The following is a 22,606-nucleotide window of genomic DNA, read 5'->3' on the forward strand; positions in this document are numbered from 1 at the left end:
CAAAACTACCAATGAATAAAAAGGTAGAATTCCTTTAAGTTACATATTCCCTGAAAGCAACAGTGTCACTGTCAACAATAAAAGATAACTAAGATTTGAATTTAATGACAGCGCTAAAATATTGGAAGAAGGGTAAGAAAGTGACCAATTCTATTAACCTATTTTAAATTCTAAACATAGGACTAGGTCTAATATTTCTTTGGCATATGCATTCCTATCTTGAACTAGTTGACATTTTTAATACTGAGTTATATTGATTTCTGAACCAAAATTATCATCTAGATGTAGATTGCTAGTATAATCTTAAAGCCATTTAGTATATTTTGCAACATGTGCTGAACTTCATGTTCAGTGTACGTTGTTATTATTGGCAGAGAGGGATGTCACTCTTGAATAACCTGAAATCATATCATGCAATGGTGAAATCACAGAAGGTGGGGAAAATTATTTACATAATAAACTTTCTGGGGAAAAAAAAAAGAAGAAAAAAAAAAAAACACAGTAAACCCGGGGATCCTGCCCTAACAGTAAATATGTACCGCATAGCACTGAATAAACACTAGTAAACTTAAAAAGAAAAACTACAGTAACCCGAATGTGTAAAATTTAATTAAAAAACCATAAAAATGAAAAAAAATAAAAAACCCTATACATCAGAAGAAATAAGCGGCCTATAAAACAGGCCGGTCTAACGTGACATTAAAAGTAAATGCGAGATTCACAAAATCATGACAGTAATGCAAACTAAGATACCAAGTACCCTTTGATACACAAGCCAATGTAACTATCAGATTCGATTCCAATAGTTTAACAATATTCATTAATCCACTCAGGCATGGGGGCGGGGAGCAGAGCAGTCCATGATATCTCAAGTTTCCAAAGAATCAAGAACATACTTATTTGCAGAAGCATCATGTGATTTTGAAGTCATGTCTTACTTTGATTGGATGTTAATGTCGTCGTATCTATCAATTCAAGTTTATCATACTCTGAATGGAACGCTTCCAAATTTCACTTTTTCCGGAGAGTTTTTGGTGGTTTAGTTTTGCCAGTGCTATTGAAATGGAGAGATGCAAGAGCAAGCCCACCATGGACTACAAGCCCACCATGGACTACAAGCCCACCATGGACTACCTCACGTTGTTACTCAGCTGTGCTAGGTATTCGCGCAGTTCTTTCGCTGCCTGGAATCTGCCGTAGCGCTTCTTTGGGTTGGCACACTCGTCCAGTAAGGCCTCGAGCCGGCCGTCTTTGGCGATTTCACTTGGCGGGTCATGAAGGAGTCCTCCAGAAGTACCACGCCAGGTGGCATGTCTGGATAAGAGGTTTTGACAAACGGCGTAATAATTGTGGTCCACAGTGACCCGAGAACAAAGAATTTCTTTTGAAAATGATAAGCAAGCCTCCTTATCACAGTCATCGAATTTGCTCTCATACCACACATCCCAATTTTCAGGTTTATCTGAGAGAGAGAGAGAGAGAGAGAGAGAAATACATTTTAAAACAGAGTTCCCACTACTCCCCAAACTAGAACATTTCACTATGTAACATGGTAATTATCCTATACGATTACACATAAAGGTAGATTATAAATTTAAACATTTAGATATATGAATTCACAGAAACATTTCCTGTGAGCTCATCAATGTCGGGCAGAAGGAGAAGAATCAGACCAGGTTCCTATCACTTGCAGGTTCAGTCTACTGATTTTCTATCATGTATGAAAAGAGTCCTAAAGTAGAACACAAAGCTCCGGGGCTGGAGAGAATGCATCTGCGCTGTCTGGGGCTACCGAAGACTGCAAGAAGGATGGCTGACTTTGGGTTTTAGAAGAAACAAGAAAGAGCAGCACTCGAGGCCTGGGATGGCGTAGGCAAAAGCATGTCCTAAAGGAGTCAGGTCCAGCTGGTTGAGGAAACGAGACGACTGTGGCTGCAGAGAAACAGGGAAGTACAGAGGAGGCCAGAGAAACAGGGCCACTGGCATGATCCTGATGACTGTTTTATAGAAAGATAACCCTGAGCTGAAGGCTGGGTGTAAGTTGGTGACAGCAGCTAGGAATCCAAAGAAAGAAAGGCCAGCCTGGAGGAACACCTGAGACACAAATTAACAGGTGCGAGCACGGGACAAGGTTAAGGTTCCAAAGCAGGTACTAATAGTAGTGGCAATACTGTATACTATAGATAAAATAGAGTAGCTACAAGATACTCAGTAAGCTGCCACTGACACAAGTGCATTGAAACATGTGACTTTGAGGATGGAGGTGTAACAGTGTAACACTTGTGCTATAACATGAGTGATAAAACTCATACAGGTGCTGGTGGAGCCAAAGCTTGGCAGATCAGTAGACAGCTATGTGGAGGAGGGTTGGTACTGACCAATAGGAAACCATCTGAGAAAGCCTGGATACGGAAAGTCATTCTAAAAGAACAAGCATCCCGCCAGGCGTGGTGGAGCACGCTTGTAATCCCTGCACTTGGGAGGCGGAGACAGGATTGCGCAGGTTGGAAGCCAGCCGCGCTGGCTTCCGAGACCCTGTTTCTAAAAATAAGAAAAAAAAAAGTATAGACTAGGTCTGGGAGTGTAGCCCGGAAGTAGAAGGGCTTCCAGGAACACCAGTATCACCAAAAAAAAAAAAAAAAAAAAAAAAAACCAATGGGCAGGGACATTAAAAATAAAGCAGAACAGGGCCAAGTCAGGTTCTGCCCTCGTGAAGAATTTGGATTTTACATGAATAATAATTTGAAGCAAAGGAGAAAAAGAGACCTTATTTATGCCCTTTAAAATTTGGCATTCTAGTCAAAAGAAAGCACAAGAGGAAAGAATTTGAAGAAGTTGTTACTAATCGAGAGTCACTGCCGCAATTTGCCTGTTAGGTGCCTGCTAGTGCCAAAGCAGACACCTGAATCAAGTTTTAATGGATATGGGATGACTGGAGACAGAAAGGGGCAGACACAAATACCCTAAAATTTAAAAACAGTAAGGAGAAGCAGAAGGGGCTCTTAGATATACTTGCTTATGGAAAGTAAAAGAAATTAGATGGATCTGAGTGGGAGGTTGAAGAGAACAGATATAGGTTCTTTTCTACGAGGAGAAGCTATGGTCCAGAAAGAAGAGAAATGTGTGCAGCTTTAACTATGTCCCCCAACTTATCCATTTACCGCCCCTTTTTCAGAAAAAAAAAATTACTCCGTGCCCCTCTGGGAACACCCCCTTATTTTTATTCAACATCTCAATTACACCAGAAGCTACTACCCTTCTCCCCACCAAGCCAGCATCCCCCTTCCCCAGGGGTGGTACCACTGACTGTGAATTTATGGTTGAGATTAGAAAGGGAAGGAAACCAAAGGAGTTGCCACACCAAAACCCCAAATTCCCTGTGGTCTGAGCACTTGCAAGGTTGAGAAAGGAGGATCACAGGAGCAATTTAGTGAGGCCAGCCTCAGCAATTTAGTGAGACCCTCAGCAACCTAATGAGACCCTATTTAAAAATGGGGGGGCAGAGGTATAGCTCAGAGGTAAAAATGCCACTGGGTTCAATCCCCAGTACCAAAATAAATAAATACATATACATAAATGTCATTTGTTAGAAAGTGGAAAGAAAAGAGGGTGAATGAATGGATGGGGCCTTTTCCAGAAGGGCCAGAGGACCCTACGGTGAGGCGCTTGAGAAGCGCTGGCTGGAGTTAAAGGAGCACAGAGTGCTCACTGTACGAAGCGGAGAGCCGCGGAAGCTATTTGGCTGGATTCACTTAAGGTCAGGAACTAGCTAGAGTATAAAGCTGTAACAATTATTCCAGGAATGTCTGCATAAAATGAAACACAAAAATTATTTCTGCAAACGGTGGAATGAAAAGTTTAAAAGCCCTGGCAAATTGCCCAACTCGCTGGATTATACGCTTTACAAAAGAAACGCATGGCACACACTGGCAGCGGCAGGGAGGGGCAGGTGGGGAGTGGAAGGCCACTACGGGATCCCGGCCCCAGGGCAGGGCAGGCAAAGTGAGGAGCAGCGTGGGGAGCACCCAGCCAGGTAAGGCCGTGGGGAAAATTTCTGAACAGGATCCTACAAAGGTAGGTGTAACCTCATACATGACTGTCGGGTTAGATGCCACAGATTTGCAGCTTCTGCTAATCTAGAGATCCTTATATCTCTTCTATCAAGGGAGGACGTGGGAGTAAAATATAAGGCCCTCACCATGGGGCAACAACACCTGGGTTTCTTTTCCTAAACGAATTTGTTCTAAAATAAAGGCTTTGTCCTTTCAACTTTAATATGCCTATGATTTAATTTTCAAAATACTTCGGATACTCTGCTTGTCTATCTTGCGGAAAACACAAATAAATGGAAAACAAAATTTGGGGTGAGATGTAATAATCAGAATGTCAAACTAAAGTCAGATCTGCAGCGCTAGGAATCATCTAAATGATTAAAAACAATACCAGACGGAAGTGTTGGCGCGTGCTTATAATCCCATAACTTGGGAGCCTGAGAAAGGAGGAACCAGGTTCAAGGCCAGCCTCAGCTACTTGGGCCCTCCACAACTTAGTGAGACCCTGTTTCCAAATAAAGAATAAAAGTAGGGCTGGAGGTGGAGCTCAGAGGTAGAATGCCCATGGGTTCAATCTCCAACATGGCGCACATGCGCGCGCGCACACACACACGCCAAAAAAAAAAAAAAAAAAAAAAAAACAAGCAACACTGACTGACTGTAGAGATCCCCAAAGATATGAGGCCTCCATGAATGAAGTAGTCTTTCTGGTAGCCTGTAACAATATAAACCGAATTCTGCATTAGACTCCTAAACCACAGAATACAGTTCACAGCATGCAAAAAGACCATACACCAAAGTGTGTTTGTGCACATATTAAACCCGAAGGATAGTTATCTAAATTTGGAGAAACACAACTAAGAGTATAACAAATATGTGTTTGCTGATACTAGATATATAAAGCAAAGGAAGACGCAAGGCTGCCAGCTAAGAAGAGAAAATTCAAGGCTTATTTCACAGAGATCATTTCTGACATAGGAAAAAAAAAATCTAAAAGTTATACACTTACTTTGTCTAATTAATCTTTTGTCAGCAACCAACACATTCTCAGCATCCACGATGATCACCTTCCCATCTCGAGGACCAACTGCAAAGTTGTCGAAGCTGACGTCCAGGAGGTAGAGTGCAAATTCAAAGTCATTGTTTGTGAGCTGCTCTGCTATTTCCATTAACTGCCAGGCGAGGTCCACACGCTTCTCCCATGGTGCATTGAAGTGGCTCCACAGTTCTTCTCCAACATAATTTACAGCCACCATTCTTCCACAAGCACCAAGGTATTTAGCAAATGGCCAACCTTCATCAGACGGGAAGCTCTACAAAAGGAATTAGCTTAACATTATAAAAGATTATGATGAAAATATCCTAGGTCCCTCCCCAGACCTGCTCAGTAAAGATTGCTATTAGGAATGAGTTTGGATTTTCTTATGGTAAGTCAACAGCTCATTCAAGATAAACTTCCTTTTTGTCTACTCCATACCATTACTATGGTCCTGGTAAAATATAAAGAACTCTGTATTTTAAAGGTAATGTAATGTCTGACAAGCCTTACCTACCAAAATCTCAGAACCCAACTGATCAATAAGAAGCAAGACACTGTCTTTATCAACAAGTTTATTTATGCTTTCTGTATCTTCTGGATTCATGGAAACGGAATGAACCTATTCTTTTTTTGTGTGTGTGTGTGGTATTGGGGATGGAACTCAGGGGCATTCTACCTCCAAGCTACACCCCAGACCTATTTTGTTTTTCCTTCCTTCCTTCCTTCCTTTTTTGTGATGTGGTACTAGGGATAGAACTCTGGGGCTTTCTACCTCTGGGCTACATGTCCAGACCTATTTTTATATTTTATTGAAAACAGGGTCTCACTAAGTTGCTGAGAGCCTCACTAAATAGCTGAGGCTGGCTTTGAACTTGTGCCATCCTCCTGTCTCAGCCTCCCAAGTACTGGGATTACAAGCGTGCGCCACCATGCCCGGCTTTTTTATTCTATATTTTGAAACAGAGTCTAAGTTCTTTTGCCAAGCAGAGGACCTCACTAAGTAGCTGAGGTTGACCATGAACCCAGATACTCCTGTCTCAGCCTCCCAAGTACTAGGATTACAGGCTTGTGCCACCACGCCCAGCTCCACTCTATCTTTTGAGTGAACAGTACTGCAGGTCTATTAAAGAAACATTATTTTCCAGGTACTGTGCTATGTTCGCCTTAAGAGTGAACTAAAGGGTCTGTGTTCAGCCTTAGGTGTTAGAAGACCAGACAGATATCTAGCAAATAATTACGAGTATGCTTTTACGAGTATGCTAAGTGTCAGTCAGTAAAATGTGGTCCATGGTGCAGGCCCTGATTCAACCAGCAGGAGTGGAATTCAAGGAATTCTTGGGCTTTAAACCTACATCCAAAGGTCAGAAAGGAACAAATTGGTCCTTATCAAAGCAAACTGTGGACTCCAAGCATCTTTGGTTTCAGGTTAGTCTTGTTTTCCTTTCCCCGGCCACATTTTCTTTATACCTTCCACCAGCCTCAAATTTTTCCCTCATCTTATCAAGATTGTCTAATGGGTTTTGTAGCTAACTGGGGAGATTATCATACTAAATCAGAAGAAAAGCTTCCCACAACTAAAAACAAGCCATTTTCAACTTAAGTGATAGATTTTATCTAACATACTTTCTATGGCTGAAACATCCTTATCTACAAAATGAGCACTGGAGGGTTAGGGGAAGAAGCATGGGAAGTGGAATATTAAGCAATTTCTTAGATAGAATCATAAAATAAGAGGTGTGTTTTAAGAGCCACTCCCTCAGTCTGGCTACTTTTTACAGGGGAGTGAAGGTGAACTGGGAAGAGTATGAAGGATCACTATGACAAAATACGCAGCATAAACATGGACTACTACAAAAGTAGAGACTTCCACTGCCCGAAATTGAGCAATCTAAAAACATCTAATCAGCTAGAGCTGGGGCTCTCTTTTTCTACCTCATAAGAAAACTGGTAAAATAGGCAATATTAATTTTAGCCTGAGCTAGAAATACTGTCAAATGTTTTGTTATAGAACACGAATATCCTTACATCAAAATTTTTATCAGCTCTAAAACAAAAAAAGGGTTTTTTTTTTTTACAACTAAACAGTATAATTCCTGATTTTTGTTTTTGTTCTCTTTCCAGTCTATCAGTGGACAACTCTTTATAACTTTTCTCATAAATTTTAATATCTGTAGTGTCATCACAAAATGCTAATTATATGAAAGATTTAGCTATTAAGAATCTTTAAATACAGTAAATTAATGGATTAAACTTTAAGTCAGAGACGGTATCTACTAGTACATTTTTTTAATCTTGCGACAGTTTTTTTTTGTTTGTTTTGGGTCTTGGGAAAAGTGACAGATTGCCCATGTCCACTGTTACTAACTACACATTTTTTTCAGCTTTTCCTCCCAATTTAAAATACCTCATGACCTTGACATTTTAGTTAGACAAATGATTACAAAGGACTTAACTGTTACCCAGAAGCATTCATGTATAAAGCCGTTGATATAAAAATGAAAACACTAAAAGTAAATATGTGCAATTATGTAATTTTGTCATGCACAAAATAAAACAAAAACCCCTCCATAGACTCTAGGCATATTATTCAGATGGTATATTGTAGAATAGATACAAACACATCTTTGTGAAAGGAAAATGGCCTTTGACAACAGGAGAAAAGGGGCCCCTGCCAACATCTGCACATGTACAAATGCTCCCTTGTTTTTGGAGAAATTCCAACTGGCACACTGCAGTCGCGTCTACACTCCATTACCCAAGTCCCTCGCAGAACAGAGTGAAATATATGACCGAATGCCACACTGGGCGACTTTATATTCACAGAGTGACTTCTGATCATTTTAACTGAAATCTTGTTATGCCTCATTTTTTAAGAAGAGCACGACAATTCTTTCATATAGTTTGCTACCTAATCTTTTGAAAGAACTTTAGTAAATGAATTCAGAGCATGTGCTCCTTTGACAAGAATTTTTCATTGTATAACCAAAATAACTAAAATTTCCTTAATGAGAACAGAATTCTATTGAATACACTGTAGTACCAAAAAAAAAAAAATGCTCAGGGGAAGCCAAAATATTCCTGATTTGCATTTAAAGCAATCCTGGCTTAGAACCAGATTACCATGGTCAAGCAGAGTTTGAAAGAGAAAATTTTAAGACATCAAAGCTTAGATTTGCTAAGTATATTAAGCAATATGAAAAACAAGCTTTTCCTGATTACCAAACTTCATAAGGGCATAAAACACAGAAGCTAAGATGTTTATTATAGAGGTCTAAATTTTCTTCTTTTAAAACAAAATATGAAAACTGGATTTTTAAATTGCCTAGAACAAGTATAATCCATGTAATCTGAAATACTGTGATTATTTCAATGAACTACTATTTTAATGAACTATTTGCAACTAAAAATGTATTTTCAACTGAAGGAAGAAGCTTAAACTTGGAATGGTATTAATTCTAGCTGGATTGGAGAAACTCTAGTTTTTCTTGGTTTTTAATCAGGCTTGAATATATGTCATAAAGTACATGTATACATATATTTTATACTCCTAGTACCATAAATACATAATATTATTTTAATGAACTATTTACAACTAAAAAATGTACAACTACTTCTCAAATGAAGGAAGAAGCTTAAGCTTGAAATGGTATTAATTCTAGTTGGATTGGAGGTACTCTTTTTTTTTTTTTTTTTTTTTTTTTTTTGGTGGTACTGGGGATGGAACCCTTCTACATCCGGGCTATACTCTCAGACCTATTTTATATTTTATTTGGAAACAGGGTCTCTTAAGCCAGCTGAGCTTGCTTCGAACCTGCACGATCCTCCTGTCTCGGCCTTCCAAGTACTGGGATTACAAGAGTGCCCCACGCCCAATGGAGGTACTCTTTTTTATGTATGTATTTTGCGGTACTAGGAGTTGAACCAGGGGCATTCTACCTCTGAGATATACCCCAGCCCAACTTTTTATTCTTTATTTTGAAACAGGGTGTAAGTTGCAAAGAGCCTCCCTAAGTAACTGAGGCCATCCTTGAACCTACAGTCCTCCTGTGTCTCAGCCTCCTAAGTACTGGGATTATAAGCATGTGCCACCACGCCTGGCTCTGGTAAAATATAAAAAGCTGTTAAAAGTAAGTATTAGTTAAGATTGTACAAAGCAAAAAAGTTACAAAACTATATATTTATTTTCTATTAGTGTATTTTTAACTGAGTTGGTGATAACACAAAGACTGTTTTTGAACTATCACTATAAATGTAAAAATAAAAAATAGAAACTTGGGAGGAGACACAGTTCATTAGTAGGGTTCTTGCCTATAAATGTGTGGGTGGCCTTGGGTTCCAATCCTAGCTCCAGAAAATAAACAAACAAACAAACTTGGCTAAATGTGGCTAAGAATTAGGCCCAATATAGATACCTTTAAGGTAAGATTTAAATAGATACTATAAATAACTTCATTGTTAATTTGCATAAACTACTTTGAATATGAAACCTAATATAAATTACCATGTCTGTGCACTTTTAATTTTTTTGGTAAGAGAACCGCAAGCTACTTCTTGAATATCATGAAAACCCAAATATCATCAGTAACAATATTGTGTTCAATGACAGTATCTCAAGGCCAAAGTTTCAGAAACGAGGACACAAAACCACTAGGGCCATCATCCATTGTGGGGGTGATATCGTGTACATACTCAATGTTAAAGATTAAGAAGTTTATATACCTCACAGTATAAAACAGATAACCTTGATAATAGAATACTTAACAAAATGTTTACATTTAAAGGGGTACATAGTATAGTATATTAGCAGAAAACCGGGTTCAAAATTCCACCTCTAGATTTCTAGTGGTTATGTGTGGTACTGGGGATTGAACACAGGGGTAATCTACTTCCAAGGTGACATCCCAGTCCTATTTTTTTGTATTCTTTAGTTTTGAAATACAGTCTAAGTTGGGAAAGGCCTCAGTAGCTGAGGCTGGCTTCAACCTGTGATTCTCCTGTCTCAGCCTCTCAAGCACTGGGATTACAAGTGTGCGCCACCGCGCCTGGCTACAACTAGATTCTGATGTCTACCTCAAACTTCTACATCCAACTGGACGTAACAAAAGTTATTATAGCAAAACAATAACTTTTTAGAGCTCTGGTTTCTTCTCCATATAACTGGAATAATATTTGTGCGCCATATTCAGCAGGCGATTCAAGGAACAAAGGAAATCAATATATGGACCTATTTTATAAATTTAATAGTGAAATCCAATTACCAAGGTATATGTTCATTTTGCTAACATCTACAAACCAACACCTTCCAAATATAACCAGGACTCACTACAGAATCATCTTCATCGTCCTTGAGTAATGGCTCTGCAAATCGGTTACTCTATGAGAAGTACGTGGAACATCTTAAGCATAGAGCAGCAGGAATGCGAGACTGAAGACCTGGGAGCATGCACACACATAAACATGGCACTTTAAGTTGCTTCCCACTTTCAGGTGAGCACTGCAAAGCAAATTCCAACTGCTGAAATCAACCCATCACTATTTAAATCAAAAGCAAATCATTATGTCTTAATGATCAATAAAAGGGGATGTGAAGTCAAGAAATCTAGAGTTGGAGGGTACCTGAAGTATAAATCTAACTCGGTCTTAGTGGCACGGTGCTAACTTGCCCAAAGTCACAAAGATAAGAGGCGATGCGGGCCAGCTGTAATTCTGTGTGTGTGTTGCGGGGGAGGAAGATCACCGGGGATTAAATACAGGGGCGTTCGACCTCCAAGCTATATCCCCATACCTATTTGGAAACAGAGTCTTGCTAAGTTGCTAAAGCTGGCCTCAAACCTGTGATCCACCTGTCTCAGCCTCCATGAGATTAGAGGTGCGTGCCACCATGTCCAGCTCAGCTGTAATTCTTTTTGCAAAAATAAAAATGGATTCAAAAGACAGAATGAAGCCACAACTGTGTAATCCCAGTACTTGGAAGGCTGACACAGGAGGATTGCAGGTTTGAGGGTAGCCTCCACAACTTAGCAACCTAAGGAGACCCTGTTTCAAAAACAAAAGAAAAAATAGGCGCTGGGGGCTTAGCTGGGGCGGGGTAAAATGCCCCTGGGTTCAATCCAAGCACCAAAACAAATACAGCAAACAAACAAGACAGAATTGGTACAATTTTTCAATCTAATACCCTTCTGTTTTAGAATTTTCTAATTTTAGGAAAGGGACAGTATATACAATATGTAGCAGCATCCGAAACAAACATTGTGCTGCAAAAATAATGTAAGATTATCCACCCTGCCAGGTCTCAGGCCGAGCCTAAAGGAAGAAATACTATTAGACAGAATGGGATTGGGGGAGTAGGAACATTCCAGGCATATGTTGAAGGGAGAAGCTGTCTTCTTGGTAATGAAAAAAGGCCAATGAAGCATTGGCAAAATGAATAAAGAAAATGGCTTGAGGCAGTGAGCTCTGGAGAGGGTGGTGAGGAACAGATCGCGTTGGGACCCAGAAAAAAATGAATACATGTCAAACCTTAATGTTCATGATTATCTTACATTCCAGAGCCAACCAGTATCTGTGATATGTGACAGTATTCCAAAAACCAATCGAGATAGAACTTTTGATCAATAGACATAGTCCTGCTGTGTTAGTAAGGCCACTTTATTCTAAACGGCCTAACAGCCATAAAATCGTAGACATGGATGCATGAGTAAAGGTATATAAAACAGTGTATACTAGATTTCCTTATTTTCAAACAAAAAATGTCAATGAGGCTTGTAGATTAAAATAAGGTCAACCTGAGAAGTACTTGTGTTTTATTGCTTTTTCTCCTGTGTGACCAAAAGTTATGTTCATATGCTAATTTTACAAGGTAAAAATTCCTTTCATAGAAAAATACACATTTTATAACCATTCATCACCTCCCAACTTTCTATTAAAAAGAACACAACTTTGTAGTTCATCTAAAAAGATAAAACAAGGGAACGCAGAACCTGCTACCACTCAACACTGACTTTAAAAAAAAAGGAAGGAATTCCTAGGATAAATAGCTTTCAAAACAGTTTATCAATAATTAAAATATACAATCTAAGATCTAGTCATTGGATTCTCTATATCACTAGCATTTCTGTAGAGAATATTTAAAAAAAAATGTAAACCTGAAAATACTCTTCAGAAAATACATGTCATCAAAAACATAAAAAAGTTTAAATGTGCAATTTAAAATTGTTTTTAAAAGCCCCAATTTGAATGATATCCCATTGTGGTATTGCATGTTATAACAGCTGTTCATACAGATTAGTCAACTGTGCTGTGCTGGTGACAGCCGAATGTGTTCACAGTTTTGTGAACTGTCTGGAGGGGGAATTCAATAAAATCACTGCGATGATTTAATGCTTACCCGATTTTTGCTAAAATTTCTCCAAGACTTTAGCTTCTTCTTTTATACTGCCAAATAGTGGCCAAAATCCACTACAAATACTATCAGAGCGTAACAACCTCAAGATTTTTAAGTCCCAGTGTTTCATTTATCACAAAATAATTTTCTGAATGCCATTTTCCACCCACCTCAAATTCCAACATTAAGCAATGCTTTGAAAATAGCAAGGTTGTGTTTTCTGAATATCATGTCCAATAGCTGTGTCTAAAATTGGAAACCAATGTCAAAATACATTAGTAAGAAGAAAACCTACCTGAATTTAATAGAAATAAATTATGTTTTAGAATAAGTAGCTTTAAAAATGCCTCCCCAAAGACTCTGGGCTACAAGTTTTAAATATGCATACGTTTACTAATCTCAACTAACCCTTTTTTAACTACTCTCAACCAGCAACTGAGATTCACATTTCTAACTTGAATTTATAACTACAAACACCATACTCAAACATTTACTCCCAATAAAAACAAAATAAAAAATGCGATAAGCTTCTATTGAACCCAGTAACCTAAAGCCACTACCATACTTTTCCTTAATCAAGATCTGATTTCATTAAACAGCCTGACAAGTCCTGCTTTAAAACCCAATGTGAATTTACAGAGAACAGCAAGGTACCCACTAACAGCACAATGCCCCCCTCCATTGAGTATTTTCTTTCCTTTTTTTTTTTTTGTGGTACTGGGGGTAGAACTCAGTCTTTCTACCTCTGGGCTATACTCCCAGACCTATTTATATTTTGTTTGGAAACAGGTCTCACTAAATTGCTGAGAGCCTCACTAGGCAGCTGAGGCTGGCTTTGAACCTGAGGGATCCTCCTGTCTCAGCCTCCCAAGTACTGGGATCAGAAGCGTGTACCACCACGCCCGGCTCCCCCATTTTCAATTAGCACCCTGGCTATTGCCTTATATTTAGGATAGCTAAAACCTAATCCTCACTTCCTTAAACCAGTTGTTCTCTGGGCTTTCTCACAGAATAAGGAACGGTCACAAAGTAGTTGCTCAGACCAAACATCAAAAGAGAAATAACCCTTTTTTCCCCTTTTCTTCATACCCTAACCTACAACAGTAAGATTTAAGGAGCTATTTCTCTGAACTATACTGGGTCTGACTGCTTTTCCTAACCTCAACTACAAACATCTTAATCTAAACCACTAGGATCTATCTCTCCAGTGCAAAGCCTCCCTCCCTGATTGCCCTCTCCCCCCTCTTAACCCATTCTTCACAAATTAGACTCTGCTAAAAACCACTTCTATGATTCCCTGCTGCTCTAAAATTAAAATCTCAGCTCATTAAATATGGTTACAAAGTCACACAGGACCTATCCCTTGCCTACCTCCATCCTATAGCCTACCATTACTTGCTGACTTTTATCCTGCTTTGCGTCCCTCTGGCCCCAAACACTTCAGCCTGCAGACCTTGGCACCTTCGGCTTTTCCCCATCATTCACACTTTAGCTTCATGTCACTATTTCTGACCACTCAATTCAAAGTACTTGTCCACCCGAATCCAGCGCTCGGGTCACCAGACCACTTCCTGTTCCCCTCAGAGTATGTAACATCTAGTTATCTTTTTTGTTCGAGGCCCACACTTAGGGCTCCAGAAAGCCAAGGCTATGCAGACTGGGCCCTGGCCTGCCAACCACGCAGCAAGCACTCCTGCCTGGCACTAAGTGAGCAATGCTAGAAGATTCTGTCAGGTCTCTTCACAATTAAGACCCTGAACGAGTACAGAAAAGGAAAAATAGGAAGACCCTGAAGCAAAATACTTCCCTCAGGTAATAAATCTTCTAATATTCTAGGAATGCTCATACATATCCTAAACATAACCTCCATTTTTTTTTTGTGTGTGTGTGTGTGTGTTACTGGGATTCCTGGAAACCCTTCTACCTCTGGGCTGCACTCCCAGACACCTATTTTTTTTTAACATATTTTTATTTGGAAACAGGGTCTCTTAAGCCAGCGAGGTTGGCTTCGAACCTCTGTGATCCTCCTGATTCTGCCTCCCAAGTTGGGGGGGATTACAAGCGTGCGCCTCCACGCCCGGCTATAACCTCCATTTTTTGTATAGAATTATTAAACTAATGATTCACAGAGAAAAACTATTTGCTTCATATTTCTGAAACTGTATCCAACCCTTTTCCTGAATATTCTATTCATTTTACTTTATATAGGATCAATCCCTTGCCCCTTTAAGATCACCATTCTCCATAAACTATAGCTTGAGAAAACAGCTAATAGTCAAGGCACAACTCCAGCACGCGTAGGGGAGACGTAAGGAAGACGATGTCGGAATACTCTCAATGGGAAAAGTAAAATTTATGTTAGTATTTCTGAGACAGCTGTCACCATAATGCACTGAGGAACTTTTCTACTACTATAAACTCTAAAATTTGAACAAGCTGACTCGCAAAGAGTATATTGCAAAAGACTTTACAATTAAAGACGTTTTACATATGCTACTTGAAAACACCCATCTCCTTTCATCTTTTAAAAATAATTCTGTTGGTTAAGTATTAACCTCCCCATTTTGCTGATTAAAGCCCCAGGATCTGAAACACTTATGTGATTTGCTCAGTGCCATGCAATAACTCTAGTAATATGGAATATGAATCGTACGCTGTTTGAGTACTGTCTCCTACCACCCCTGGCAGGCCCCCCAATTCCCATACGGGCAAGATCCCATTCATCCCTCACAACTCAGTTCCTCCTAGAAACTTCCCTGGTACCCACTCCTGCCAAGCTACACCCAAGTGCCCCCCCATAAGTGAGTCATCTGACAGTGTGCATACACCTCTGTTTTAGGGATTACTGATTGTGAAAACACGCGCGCGCGCACACACACACACACCTACTTTCTGCCTCCAACAGTCTTTCTACCCTTTTAGTCCAAATGCCTTATAATGATACTACTTGCCAAATGAACAAAAATAAAATTCAGTTCTTCAGACTTTAAGTCCAAGAGCTCCCAGGTCCTTTACAGATAACTTCCTATCAAAAATCTATGCATTGGATAAAATATTTTAATATATTAACTTAAAACCCTCCAGGGTTTATAAGGATCAATAACCATCTTCATCTTATACTATCACTTTTCACTCTTAAGACTTCTACAACTATTAGGCCAGGCGTGGTGGCGCACACTTGTGATCCCAGCATTCGGGAGGCTGAGACCAGAGGATCGTGGTTCGCGGACAGCCTCAGCTACTCAGTGAGGCCATCTGCAACTCAGTGAGACCCGGTTTCAAAATTAAGAATAAAAAGTAGGGCAGGGGGTACAGCTCAGAGGTTAAATGCCCCTGGGTTCCACTCCCAGACCCGCAAAAAAAAAAAAAAAAAAAAAAGACTTCTAAAATTCACCCTATGTGTACAAAAAATAGGTTTTATATTCTTAAGCTATTATTAGTTTAATATATGGGTAAAGGAAAGAAAGAAGTGAGCACTTGGGAAAAGTTAACAGCAATGACAGCAACCTAGGAAGTAGGCCAGAGCACACAAGCAGAAAAACAAGAATAAAAACCAGTCCGATGATCCCCTTGGAAACTAGCCACCCATATCTAGGAAAGAGAACCCCACAAGAAAAGCAAGTTTACTCTTTACAGGAACACGTGATGAGGATGTACTAACCCACACACTGGAAACACGAGCATTCTGAAAATGAGGCAAAAACACAGGAAGGACAATATTAATCATAGTCAAAATGTACCAGTAAGCCTAGCACCAAGACAAGGATGTCAAATGATTCTGCTCCACTGGTCCTGAAATGATGGTTTCGTAATGGTGGTATCTGTTCCGAGAATCTTTCTAAAATAAAATAAAATACTCCCTCCTTTTTGGGACCTGAGGTATGAAAACTGTTTTATTATTTTTGCCTTTTTTTTCCCCAGTACTGGGGATGGAACCCAGGGGCATTGTACCTCTGAGCTACACCCCAGCCCACTCTTTGAGTCAGGGTCTCATTGGGTTGCAGAGGACCTAAGTAACTGAGGCTGCCCACGAAACCAAATCTTCCTGTCGCAGCCTCCCTAATGCTGGGATTATAAGCGTGTGCCACCACACCCGGCTTTTTTTTTTTGGTCTGTCTTTACATGAAGAACTTCCAAGTGTCAAAAGTATCGATGAAACTTCAAATGAAAACAGAAAAAGTTCCAAAGCTTATTAACTTAATAGAGCAAAAGTGCTCTCCTGTGTTCTCCAGTTTAACGTGCCCAGTCTCCAATGTGTCCTCAAGTCTAAATCCAAGAACTCAGTGTCACTAAAGCAGGAGCCAATGAAGAAAAGCAGGGGGTCTCCCTCAGCTGTTGTTTGAAAAACTTTGAGTGTCTACAAACTGTTGCTGTCTCACAAGAGGTTTGGCTATACTTAACTCTGTATTTCCCCCCTTCAAGGAAATCTCTTGATTTTGTTTTGTTTTCATGTGTGTGAAAGTCTAGGCGTGGGAAGAAAGGCTCGATATGGGTCCTAGTCCGCAACTTGTGCTCCGACAAAAACTTAGTACCCAAGGACACAATCCGCTTTTCTCTTTCAGAGGAACCCGTCGGTTAAAACCAAACTCAGAAGACAGCTAAAATAGAAAAAAAAAAAAAAAAAAGAAAAGAAAAAAAAGAAAAAATTTCTCAGATCAATCAAGAATTTGAGAGCCCCAGGATGTTGGGTTAGCAAAGGAAAGGACCTAGACTAATAGCCTCATTTTAGAGTGAGGAAAGTGAATTCCATAAAAATGCTTATCTCAACTTGTCCAAAGTAACAGCTCGATAGCTATCATCTCTTCTTCTTTGTTTACTTCAAAAAATATTTTTCAGCAGTGTCCTTTAAAGTATATTCATCTCTATGTAAATTGTTTTAAGACAAAAACACCATTCACTCAATGAAGGAATCACTTCATGGACACTGCCGGTCAATCTCAATCCCTGGAGGGGGAGGGGGAGGGGGAGGGGGAGGGGGAGGAGTGGGAAGGGAGCGGGCTGGGGGAAGCCCACTGTGAACTACGTTATGATGTGGGCTACAGTGCACCAATAAAAGTACAAAAATAAAATAAACTCATTCCTTAATATAGGAAAGGATGAAATCAGCCTAACCACAGGTACCATTGATAGTCAGAATCACCACTCTTTATAATATGATTAATATCCCAAATAAGCTTCAAAGCAGCAAACCAAATGCATTATGTGATTAAAGTTACTATTTTTACCTTATTCGCTAAATCATGCCCCTATCAATGCTCTGCATACAGTTTGCCATTTGCAAGAAATACAATGAAGGCTCAGCAGCCATATCTTGAACAGTGATAGTTATACACGGTAAAAATCAAGTCCTATTAAGCCATAATTCTGAAAATTTAAGGCAAATAAAGTTCTACAAATACAATAGTAAAACAGTTCCTCCCCCTGAAAGACCAAAAGACGAAGAGCGTTATTCACTTTCTATGAATAAGATCATGTTCGACTCTTAAGTACACCCAGGTCAAAGTCAAAGATATGGTCTGGGCTTCAAGAAATCCAAAAAGCATCTTTCTTCTTTGTCTCAAACAAACACAGTCTCTATAAATTTAAGAACAGGTAAACATGAATAATAATAGATGTTTACTAGTAAAGTAACTTACTAAGCCAATTTCTATGACACTTCAATTTTTCATTTTCCAAGACTATTACATAATACAAAAATCAACACAGAGCCCCAGAGGACTATGGCATAATTTGGCACTTGAACTGCACCTCTTGATGAAGTGAAAATGTAAAGAAAAAAAAGAAGGTATCAGAGTAAACAGTAACGTTATTACTAGTATTACCTTGCTGTTGTTTGTAACAGTTTTTCAGAAGATAATTCTATGGCAGTACAACTTCCCTAAGGGCTAGACAGGCTGCAGTAAGTTAGTAAACCGTCTAACAATGAGAGCTGTACTCTCCTACTGTCTTCTTCATATTGGAAAATTTGTGTTGCAAGTTATTATATAGCCTACATAGATAAGTGTGTGCATAAATCTTGTTGACAATACCTTTCACATCTGCTTCAAAACAGAACAGAAACTTCAATGTTTACTGTACCTTAAAATCAGAAGAGGCCAATGGGTTAAATTAATATGTATCTTTCAATTCTTTAGCATATTATCCACAAGATTTTTAAATGCTTATCTTGAAAGCATATTTATTATATGAAGCTTTTATTAAGACAGTTTGATGAAGTTAGTTCCAAAGACTTCTTTTTCCCCTAAAATAGTTAATTTGGGGCCAAGAGAAGATAAGAAAAATCTAGTTTGTCATCAATTGTCTAAAAATTCGATAAGTAGCTCCCTCTCCTGGAAAAAAGAAATTTAAGTTTCTTCTTAAGCTGTAAAACACATACTTGTACCTGTCTTTAAAACACTGTTTTAATCTACATGAAGCAAAAAATATATTTAGGAAGAGGGCCAAATTTGAGTAAGTTTTTCTATCAGTATTAATTAATATCCTAATACTAACTACCACAAACAATACTATAGTTTTATAGAGGCCTGTAAAGACTAAAAATGTAGCTTGCCTAGCTAATAAAAAGTAATAGAGTTCTCAGATACAACAGCTTTTGAATTATTGTATAAAAACTGTAGGAGAGTACAAAATTTTGAGATTTTTTATTTCAGTGGTTTTATACTATCATCAATCTTTAATTACGTTGCTCACACTTCTGACCTCACAGACTTTTACCTAACACTGATTCTATGCAGAAAGTAGCAGATCCATGAAGATCTCTTATTTTAAAAGGTCTTATTCTATTTCCTTATCATGTTAAAAAAAAAACTAACATGTTAATATGACTTGACTAGCAGTAAAAATGCCAAAATCTGTATTTCACCTTATGAAACAGGCTGTGAAGTATTTAATACTATTCCTGGGCACTGAGTTGTTTAAATTCAAAATGCAATTCACAAATGTAACAGTCTACACTGTTGATACATATTTTCTCACAAACTGTATAACAACTACATTATAATAAACATATAACTTTGTTTCAGAAATGTTGTTTATCACTAAGGATAAAAATAGCACACTTGACTATCTCAAACTACAAACACCAAGAGAACTTCAACATAGAAAAGCTTCCTAAATAAAGCTCACTTCTTTAGTGTAAGTCACATACCAAAGATTCTTAAATTCAGATGCCATCAGTATGTTTGTGTTTATGAAGAACCAGATAAATTGTATTTAAAAAAATACGGGTCCTAATATTACTTGCTTCTAATATATCAATACTCAGAATTACCTAAAAAAAACCCAATAGGCAACCAGTGTTTCAAATATAGAAATTAGTAAAATAGCCCGAATTAGTAAAATAGCCCCTTACAAAACGTTTGGGTCCCAGAGATGTGGACAGATTATTTACTTTAGCAAAATACATTGCTAAAGCTTTCCCCAGGGACAAACGTCGTTTATATAAACAATAGGATTTCTACTTCTTAAATTGAAAAGAAAGCTTAAGTGGAAAAAAGTTTCAAATACAGACTCAACCTTCAGAGGACTAACTAGTTTGGGAACTACTGAATAAAATAAATTTCTTGGAAGGAAGTCTAACTAGCTTTACACAGTATTCATTTTCAGACAGCAATATTTAATATGTAATAGGACGTTAAAGTTAACCCATTACACACATTGGGTGATACCTCAAATTTTACTAAGACCCACCACCCACACTAAAATTTCCTTTGAGGCAAAATATTTCTGTTAAGATTATTTAGCTGAACTAATCCAAGTTGGTTTAACTAAAATGACTAGTTGGAAGATTTAACAATAAATACTGTACGTTCCTATTCGCGCATTTTAGATTTATTTTATCCCCCTGTGTACAAGCCCATCAGCCATTAGTAACATTCTTAGCAGGACAGAAAGGGTGTGTGAACTATATCAAAATTAGTTGTGGTTAATTTCCCCCCTTGTATCTGTCAGGAAAACAGAGCGGGGCAACTTTTCCTGCAGTTATCAAAGGAGAATCACAAGCCCACAGCTCTGGAGCTGTGACACAGCACGAGGGCTGGGTGAGAATGTGAAGTTTCCCAAGTAAATACTACTGCAAAGGTAAACAGTTGTTTTTTTTCTCGTTGCTCTCACCAGTGGAAGCTTCCATCCTACTCTCCCAAAAGGGACATTTACTTTCAAAATAAAGCAAGTAACGCAACTAGGTAAGCGAGCAGAGCCTCCTGTCCAGATTTCTCGCCCTGACCTAACATTTCATCCCCTTCCTTCAACCAGATTACCAGATGAACAGGGCAGGTCACAGTCAGGGTGAAAATGTCCGGGCTTGGCCTTTGGCCTGGAAGGCTCCAACCTAACGCTGCCTTACTTTTTCTTCCTGTGTCTTAGATCCTAACTCCAGCCAAAGCTGGGCTGGCCCCTGGATGAAACCCCTTCCCTGACCGCTGTCCCATTCTCTGACCTTATCTCCCTTACTGGGCCCCCGAAGAAAGCTCTTTCTGAAGTCCTGCCAGGTAAAAATAAATAAATAAATAAATAAATAAATAAATAAATAAATAAAAAACTAAGAAATAAAGACGCAAGACTGTCTGGGGCCGAAGTTAGGCCAGCCACGCGGGGCAGCAAAGGGAAACACTGCGAGCGAGATCCAAGAACCGCTCGCAAAGAAAAGAAAAGAAAAGAAAAGAAAAGAAAAGAAAGAAAGAAAGAAAGAAAGAAAGAAAGAGGTGGTGGGGCTGGCTCCCCGCGCGCCCTGGACCTCCCAGCCTTTTATCCCAGGGTGCATAAAGAAAAAAAAAAAATCAGAAAGACTGGGGAGCACGGGGGACGGAAGGCAACTCGCGGGAGAGACCTTTGGGGAGCGGTGCAAAGGCTGCACTCCCTCTGGCGTCGAAGCGGGGCTGCGATGCTCGGAGCCTAGGTGACAGGGAGCAGCCGGCGGACGCTCCGTCTCCGCCAGCGCCCGGGGCATCCCGGGGGCGCCGCCCCCTCCCCGCACCCCCCCCCCCGCCTACCTGTAGCACCAGCGGCTCGGGGTTGAAGGCCAGCGTGAGCAGCAGCTGCATGCGCTCCGAGTCCTTGAGGTTGCGGAGCAGGAAGCTGCCCGAGTCCTTGGTCTCGGCGTAGCGGCGCACCAGGCGGTCGAGCAGGCGCTGCGAGGGGCAGTGCACCAGGTCGGACCAGCCCTCCACGGCGTCGGGCGTGAGCAGCCGCACGTCCCCGTTGAGGCGCGCGAACTCGGTGCGCGGCATGGCCTGCAGCAGGTCGCAGCGCGGCCGGCCGGTGGCCCGCTTGCAGATGCTCTGGTCGAGCTGCGCCAGCTCGCGCTGCGAGCCCAGGCGCTTGAGCACCACGCGGCGGCGGCCGCCCTCGCGGGGCTCGCCGTACTGCGCGAAGTACACGTTCTTGACGTTGAGGAAGTCCAGCAGGCGCAGGCGGCCCCACGCCTCGAACGCCACCTGCCCGTTGAGGAAGCGGCGGCACCAGCTCGTGCCGAAGCACGCCGGGCACTTATTGAGCTGCAGGAAGCGCCGGTCGGCCAGCTCGTTGCGCTGCCAGGACGCCAGCAGCGACGGCGAGTGCAGCAGCATCACCACCAGCAGGCAGCCCAGCGCCGCCAGCTTCAGCGAGCGGGACAGGCGGCCCAGCTTCGGGGGCACCAGGCGCCACATCCCGCCCGCCCGCCCGCCCGCCGCGGGACGGCCCGGCGCCCGGCCCCGACCCGGCGCGCCGCGACTCCGCCGGCCGCTCGCCGCGCAACTCCGGGCTCCCGGCTCCGCGCTCCCCGCCCTCCGACTCCGGCGGCGCCCGCTCCGCGCCGGCCAAGTTATAGCGGCGCGGGAGGGGGCGGGAGCGAGCGCGGGGACGCGGCGGGAGGGAGCGCGCGCGCACGCGCCCGGCCCGCCCCGGCCGCGGGCGCGCGAGGGAGGCGGGGCGGGGCCGCGCGCGCGGGAGAGAGGAGCCCGCGGGTCTCGCGGCCGCCAGTAGCGACCGTGTGGGAAGGTGGGCGGGAGGACGCCCCGGCTCGCCGGGGGCGGGGCCGGGATGGGGGCGGGGCCGGCCCTTCGCGCGCGGCCGGGAGAGCGTAAGCGCGGGCTCGCGGGGGGCGGCTCCGGGAGGGCGGAGCTCGGGCGGCCGAGGGAGGGGTGAGCTCCA

General features: G+C 41.2%; 1 protein-coding gene across 1 annotated transcript; it reads right to left on the reverse strand.

Moving 5' to 3' along the window:
- Window positions 1–1,130: 1,130 nt before the first annotated feature.
- DIPK2A (divergent protein kinase domain 2A) lies at window positions 1,131–22,122 on the reverse strand (the record flags this gene model as incomplete). Its single annotated transcript, XM_080695926.1, has 3 exons — window positions 1,131–1,462; window positions 5,062–5,365; window positions 21,466–22,122. The coding sequence occupies 3 exons, from the start codon at window positions 22,120–22,122 to the stop codon at window positions 1,131–1,133; spliced, it is 1,293 nt and encodes a 430-aa protein (XP_080552052.1).
- Between the last annotated feature and the right edge of the window lie 484 nt (window positions 22,123–22,606).

This window comes from Muscardinus avellanarius, assembly GCF_963383645.1.
Source record: "Muscardinus avellanarius genome assembly, chromosome: 5".
NCBI classification, from domain to species: domain Eukaryota; kingdom Metazoa; phylum Chordata; class Mammalia; order Rodentia; family Gliridae; genus Muscardinus; species Muscardinus avellanarius.